The sequence below is a fragment of the Elephantulus edwardii genome, unplaced genomic scaffold (genome assembly GCF_000299155.1).
Source record: "Elephantulus edwardii isolate Elephantulus edwardi_28Jun2011 unplaced genomic scaffold, EleEdw1.0 scaffold00180, whole genome shotgun sequence".
Lineage (NCBI taxonomy): Eukaryota > Metazoa > Chordata > Mammalia > Macroscelidea > Macroscelididae > Elephantulus > Elephantulus edwardii.
Window position 1 is genome coordinate 837,462 of NW_006399930.1, and position 8,100 is coordinate 845,561.

The window sequence follows — 8,100 nt, forward strand, 5'->3', positions numbered from 1 at the left end:
AGAGTTTCCAGAAGCATATAGTTTAAGAAATAGATGCCACTTCTGCTTCTCAACAACGTGGATCAATCTGGAAGCTCTTCTAAACATTGTACATGATGGGTAACTATTATGGTATTTGACACGACTATGGCACAGTGTTCAGCATCACAGCAACTCCAAGTTATTCAGTACAGAAAATAGGCAAATTGTTCATACAGCAGTACTGTATCGCTTAAGGAATATTCATTCTAAAGTTAATAAATTTGGCCCATGACTGCCATCAAGACACTAGAAGCCAACTCTTAAAATGGAGGTTCCAGGGTGGCCCACAGACCCAACCCCTCACTATGGGATTTTTTTTATTTTAAAATCAATTATTGTAAGATAATTTACAAATATCTTGCTGTCTTTAGTAATTTGAATAATGGACCAACAATCTTTCTGACAACGACAGCATTAAGCATAATGAAATGAGCTGGCTTAACTTTTCTTCTTTACCTCTTGTCTGAGGATGACACTTGATTTTCATTAATCCAGAGCTGCAGCACCAGAGATGATTTCAATCAACTCTTTTGTGATGACAGCTTGGCGGGTACAGTTGAATGTCAAAGTCAGTTTGTCGATCATCTCAGAGGCATTCTTGCTGGCATTGTCCATAGCTGCCATCCTGGCACTTTGTTCACTAGCGGTGGACTCCTTCAGAGAGTAGTAGATGATGTTTGCCAGAGTGTATTCTTGGTAATTTTGTAGCACATCAGCATCAATATCATCATAGATACTTATGCTTTCAGCACTTGCAATTGTATTAAGGGAAAATATGGGCTTTTCATCAGTCTTATAGGAGATGACAGACCTGAATCGATTAAAGATGATAGATCCTTCATCAAATTCATAGCCAGAATTCAGCAATTCAAGAGCAATAACTGATGCATCTCCAAAAGTAGGAGGCTTCCTTCCCACTTCTTTAAATGTTACCAGAAATTGGTCCGAATGAGTCCTATGCAAAATGCCCCTGATTTTATCTCCAATCCCAACAATCATAACTTCTTTTCCAGCTGCTGTAAGCTCGGCCACCTCACTTTTTATCTGTTTTGCAATTGAGGAATGAATAGCACCACAGAGCCCTCGATCTGAGGATACACCAATAATGAGGTGTCTCTTCTTGTTTTCAGGAACCTTAATATCAGCTTTCTCATAGAGTGCGAGAGATCCGACTCCAAGTTCGAAATATGGCAACTTTGAAAGATATTACCAGGCAACTGAAATCAATTAAAAACACTCAGGAAATTACCAAGTCTATGAAAATGGTAGCAGCAGCAAAATATGCCCGAGCAGAGAGGGAGCTGAAACCAGCTCGAGTATATGGAGTCACTATGGGATTTCAAAGACACATCCTTAAGCAGGCCTCCACCCTTGGTCAAAAGTTCAACTGACACCCACTTTTGGGAGGGGGGAGAGCCGTAACACACATCAAACACAACCCTAACACTTCCCCTGAGTGACCACCGTCAAGACATGACTCCTATCAAGATGCTATAAATTACATAATTTATTTTACATGTCATACTTAATCATGAGTATTGCCTGTGGCTATTAACAAAGAATTCTTATACCCAGTAATGAGGATTGGTTTTTTATTAGAATTATGAGAAAGCATAGAGTGTGAGGGACATAACTGAACTCAGAGATACCAGTTTTGTGCTGTTGATGGGATTCTTTCTCTTTTGAAGTTAGTAAAATCAGATGCTTATTCCATTATGCCTCTACACTGTTTTCACACTTTCAGAATGTCTGAAGAACTTCATAAAAGAGTATGAAACCCTTGCTGGCCAGGGTTTTGAAGCTCTGTCTCACATACTTTAGGCATGAGTCCAGGAGGGACCGGTCCTTGTGGAAGGACATCATTCTTGGAAGGGTGGAGGGAGAGTGCAGGAGAGGAAGATCCTGGATGAAATGGACTGATACAGTAACTAGAGCAATGGGGGTAGGTGTATCAGATTCAGTGAGAGTGCTTTAGGACAGGGAAGTCTTCAGAGCTGTTGTACATTGGGTCTCTAGGAATTATAGGTGGCTCTATGGCATGCAGCAACAACAACAACAATAAGACAATCAGATTCAGAGTAAAGACAGACTGAATTAAACTGAAGGAATTCATGGCATCTATGAGATTTTTTGGGAAAGACTGTAAAATTAAGTGAGGAAAAATTCACAAGGATGTCTCCAATGAAGGAATGGTACAAAGTGAAATTGTGGAGGGCAAACATATAAATAAAACTAGCAAGAATAATCAAAGTAAAAGGTTCATGCCAATCAGGACTAAAAATGGGTAAATAACACCAGATGTGGAGTTACTGTACCACCAATTTCTAAATCTTACTTAAAAATAGGAAAAATAAACTCTGGAAGTTCTTTCCTCCTTTCCTACTTGAGTGGACACTGCCAGAAAAGGCATTCAAAATTGTCAAGAAATGTTGAATTGGAAGTAAAGCTCATATTTAAGAATGCTAAATTATTTTTAAAACATTGGCACCATGAAATAAAACAGTTGTTGTTGTTTGGTTTGCTTGTGTGTTTGTTTTTTTTTTAATTCTCATATAAAAGAAATTAATATCATTAATACAATCAAAAGAATGCTTTAAAATATGTATAATAAGCAGAGATTAACGTTGCATCCATGATGACAAAAATCGATTAATCTTAATAATATACATTGAATGAAATGATGGATTAGTTTATTATAGATGAAATAAGAATTGTTCTTTGGAAAGATTGTGGAAAGTAGATGGAGAAAGTTGAAATTAGCTTAATAGAAATGCTAAGAGGAGTATGGTACTTACAGAGCTTTAATTGGAAGGGGGAAAAAAGGGATGAATCATGCCCAGGATTCCACTAACAAATGGTGGATATTTTAAGGCAAAAATGGGAATAGAAAGAGAAGAGGAGAAGAAGGAAGCAGGAGACATTGCTTCCTACAAGTATTGTGCTAAGTTTAGTATATTGAATACTCTGGTTCAGATATATTTTCGGTATATTGATAATCATTGTCCGTAAGTAATTACAGGGCAGAGGACAATGAGGTAAGTCTCAAATCCTTACTGTGTCTCTCTTATGAGAGTTTTAGTAGAAACTTAATATGTAAGATGAGATGCTAGCAATAAATGCAAAGGAAATTATAAAAAATATTGAGTGGGAGAAGCAATATTTCATGTTCACTAAATTCGATGATAGAAGAATCCTCATGAATAGCACTAACAGCCCAAATCCAATTCCAATGAGATGTGTTCCCATATTTTAAACATTTTCTACCAATTTTAACACCAACAACGTGTCCCATAGTACTTCCTACTTCTTTTCTGGGTTCAACAATTCCTTGAAATGATTATAAAGAACTCATAGACAATACATATTATTTGAGATTATTAACAATTTTAGCTTGCTTGGTTCCATAACCAACACTATTGACACCAGTAGTCAGGAAATCAAAAGACAAATTGCATTGGGGAAATCTGCTGTCAAGGACCTCTCCAGAATGCTGAAAAACAACAAGGACAGTCTAAAGAATCAAGTATACCTCATCTAAACTATGGTCTTAGCAATTGCTCATTATGCATCAGAGAGCTGAATAACTAAGGAGGAAAGAAGAATTGATGCCTTTGATTTGTGGGGCTGAAGAAGACTATTGAACATACAATGGACTGAAGAAGACTATTGAACATACAATGGACTGCCAAGAGAACAAACATGCATGTCTTGGAGAGGATGAAACTGAGCTTCTAGACAAAAATAAATTATAAGTACAAGAGATGAAATCAATGAAATAGAAAACAAAAAACAATTGAAACCATAAATAAAACCAGGAGCTAAGTTTTCGAAAGGATCAATAAAATTGACAAACCGTTAGCAAACGTAACAAAAATCAAGAAGGAGAAGACACAAATACTAGATTAAGGAATCAGAGTATTATTAAAAGCTGTACTCTAAGAAATTTGAATACTTAGATGAAATGGACGAATTACTTGAAATTCATGCCCTACTCATATTATCATGGTCAGATGCAGAACACTTGAACAGATAAATCACAAAAGAAGAAATTTAGCAGGTCATAAAAAGACTTCCCCACAAAAAATCTTGGATAAGATGGCTTCACAGCTGAATTCTAACAAACATTCAGAAAATATTTCTCACTAATTCTATTTATTTCATAAAGTAGAAAAAGAAGGAGCACTCCCAGAGACATTTTATGAAGCAAGCATAACCCTAATACCAAACCCAGGCAAAATATTACCAAGAAAGAAAAGTACTGACAAATATCTTTCTTGAATATAGATGAAAAAAATCCTTAACAAAATCCTAGCCAATATCATCCAAAAGCACATAAAAAAATAATACATCATGACCAAGTGCATGCATAACAGGTATGCATGGATGGTACAATGTAAAAAACAAACAATGGAATTCACTACATTAACAAAGCAAATATCAAGAACTGTATGAGCTTAGCAGTTGATACAGAAGCGTATTTGACAAAATACAACACTCCTTCCTGATTAAGATACTCAGCAAAATTGGAATAAAAGGGAATTTCCTCAACATAGTGAAAAGTATATATGCAAGACAAAGAGCCAATATCATTTCCAATGGAGAAAGACTAAAAGCATTTTCTTTGCAAACAAGGAGCATACAAGGATGCCCACTGTCACTTCTATTCAATATGGTATTGGAAGTGCTTGCTAGGGCAATAAGACAAGAAAAGTAAATAAAAGTCATCCAGATAAGCAAAGAGATGGTTAAACTGTCAATATATGCAGATGCTGTTAGTGTACACAGAAAACCCCAAGGACTCACAGAAAAACTGTTAGAACTAGTAGACCAAGTTAGTTGTGTGGCAGAATTTAAGATCAATATCCAAAAATCAGTGGGATTCCTCTACAGTAGCAAAGAGAACTCAGAGAAGGGAACCAAAAAAGCAATAGCATTTACAATAGCCAACCATAAATTGAGATACTTGGAAGTGAACCTAACTAGAGACACAAATGGCCTATACAAAGAAAATTAGAAACCATTTTTGCAAGACAATAAGCTACCTAAATAAATGGGAAAACGTTCCACATTCATGGGTAGAAAGACTCAATATTGTAAAAATGACAGTTCTACCAAAAACAATCAACATGTTCAATACAATCTCAATACAGATAGCAAATTTATTTTTCAAGGAGATCTAAAAGAAAATTGTCAAGTTTATTTGGAAAATAAAGAGACCAAGAATAAGAAAAGCACTTCTGAAATACAAAAATGAAATGGGAGGCATTGCTCTCCCTGACCTTAAAACCTACTACACAGCAGTAGCAACTAAACAGCATGATACTGGTACAATGACAGGCACATAGACCAATAGAACAGAATTTAGAACCCAGAAATGAAATCATCTATCTATGGTCAACAAGGACCATATGGTTAACAACTGGACAAGCAAAACAAAAATCTATCAAGTAGGGAAATGACAACCGCTTCGACAAAGGGTGCTGGCAAAACTCTAATACTACCTGCAGAAATTTGAAACAGGATCCACATCTCACACCATACACAAAATCAATCCCTGATGGATCAGAGATCTGGAAGCAAAGCCCCAAACCAGAAAGTTCATCAGAAACAAACTGAGATCAAGCTTTGACGTCCTACTCTATGGTGTAAAGAGACTGCCAAATACAGGCAGAAATGCTCACTCAGTCGAAGGGGGATAAAACTGATGAATAAAATCCTGTGTACTACAAAAACTTTTTCAACAGAGTGAAAAGAAAGCATTTTAACTGGAAACAAACACTTGGCAACGCCATTTCAGAGAAGGGTCTCGTATCAAAAGTTTACAAAACCCTTTAGGGCTTCTACAAGAAAAAGACTGGTAACACAATTATAAAATGGACAAAAGACATGGAAAGATTTTCATAGAGGAAGATATTCAAATGGCCAACAGACACATGAAATGCTAAAAATCACTGACAATAAGAGAGATGCAAATCAAAACCACAATAAGATATGAGATACCATCTCACTCCAGTTAGCAGTGGCAAAGTTTAACAGGACAACAATTAATAAATGTTTGAGAGAATGTGGTGAGAAGGGAACTCTCTTGTTTTTTTGTCAGTTTTGTGTTTTGTTTTGTTTTTTTCTATTTCCCTCCTATAAACACACTTCACAGGTGGTCAGAGTAGGAAAACTAGGGACGGGGGTAACTGTGACTCCTGAGAGTATGTCCTGACATCACAATGACCTCTCTTTGTTTTTTTGTTGTTCTTATAAAATTATTCTTTTATACTGGTTTACTTGCACACTTAATATACACTGCTTTTATCACACCAGATCTTTCTCCTTTCCTTTACACACCCTTCTCTCCACTCATCAAATTATGTAACACTATGATTACCCATTCTTACCCCTCTGCTTTCCCCTCTCTGCCTTGGATAATCGTTCGCGTTCTATAATTATGGTCTTATACAGTATTTGTCCTTATGGAACTGAGTTAGTTTATTTACCATAAAATACTCTCGAGTCCCTCCCATGTTAGGCAGTAATTTACAAAATCATTGCTCCTGCATGATACATAGTATTCCATTGTGCGTATATACCATAATTTCTCAATCCATTTGATTGTAGTTGGATATTTTAAGTGTTTCCATGTTCTTGTTGTAGTGAATAATGCTGCTATGAACATTCATGTACTAGTCTCCCTTTGTGCCTCAGTTCTCATGTTTTCTGGGTATATTCCAAGCAGTGCAGTAGGTGGATCATATGAAATTTCTATGTTCAGCTTTTTGAGGAAATGGAAAACTGTCTTCCAGAGTGGTTATATCATTTACAATCCCACCAACAATGCATATGACATCTTATATCACTATATCCTCTTCAATGTTTGTTAGTTGCTTTTTATATGATGGCTATGTGCCATTGGTCTATGTGCCTGTCATTGTGCCAGTACCATGCTGCTTTGGTTACTACTGCTGTGTAGTAGGTTTTGAGGTGAGGAAATGCTATGCTTCTCACTTATTTTTTTCAGAATTCTTGGTCTCTTTCCTCTCCAAATAAACTTGACAATTTCTCTTTCTATTTCCTTGAAAAATAAATTTGGTATCTGTATTGAGATTGCATTGAAGATGTAGATTACTTTGGTAGAATTGTCATTTTCACAATATTGAGTCTTCTTACCCATGAACATGAATATTTTCCCATTTTTTATTTTTGTACTGTGTCTCACAACAGGGATCTATAGTTTTCTTTGTATAGATCTTTTGTGTCTCTAGTCAGGTTCATTCCAAGGATCTCAATTTGTGGTTGGCTACTGTAAATAATAGTGCTGTCTTGGTTTCCTTCTTTGAGTTCTCTTTGTTACTGAAGAGAAATTCCATCAATATTTGGATATTGATTCTGCAACTCTACTAAATTGGTTTACTAGTTCTAACAGGTTTTTTAATGCATTTTTTATTATACTAGATTGTTTTTACAAAATTAAATACATTGTTTCTCACACAAGTTTCTTCCCATTTCCTTAAAACCCCCTACCCATTATGCAACCCCATAACTAATTCCCCCTTACCTCCTCCTCACCCTTCTCCTTCCATTCCCCACCCCCATTGAAGCCTCATGTTCATTCCACAATATTAGTTTTATACAGTATTTTTCCTTATAGGACTGAATTAGTTCATTTAGCCTAATGCTTTTCAGTCCTTCCCAAATTAAGTAATAATTTACAAAATTATTGCTCCTCTGTGCTGCGTAGTATTCCATTTTGTGAATGTACCATAACTTCTCAATTCATTCAATTGTAGTTGAACATATGGACTATTTCTATGTTTTTTTTATGATAAATGACACTGCAATGAACATTTGTGTTCAAGTTTCCATTTGTGTTCAAGTGCCTCAGTTCTCATTTTTGGGGGGTATATTCCAAACAATATAATGGCTGTGTATATGGAATTTGAATGTTCAGCTTTTTGAAGAAACGCAAGAGTGGTTGTACTATTGTCTAATCCCACCCACAATGTATAAGAGATCCTATCTCACCACATCCTCTCCAACATTTATTAATTGTTGTCCTGTTAAACTTTCCACTGATACTAGAGTGAGATG

The 8,100-nt window shown here is 35.9% G+C and overlaps 1 protein-coding gene across 1 annotated transcript in view; it reads right to left on the reverse strand.

Annotated features, from left to right (window-relative positions):
- Positions 1–507: 507 nt before the first annotated feature.
- Positions 508–8,100, reverse strand: part of LOC102872349 (ATP synthase subunit gamma, mitochondrial-like) — a 131,420-nt gene continuing 123,827 nt past the window's right edge. Inside the window, exon 2 of the mRNA XM_006896037.1 lies at positions 508–1,215. Within this exon, the coding sequence (XP_006896099.1) occupies positions 508–1,215 (708 nt within the window). The remainder of the gene's footprint in view (positions 1,216–8,100) is intronic.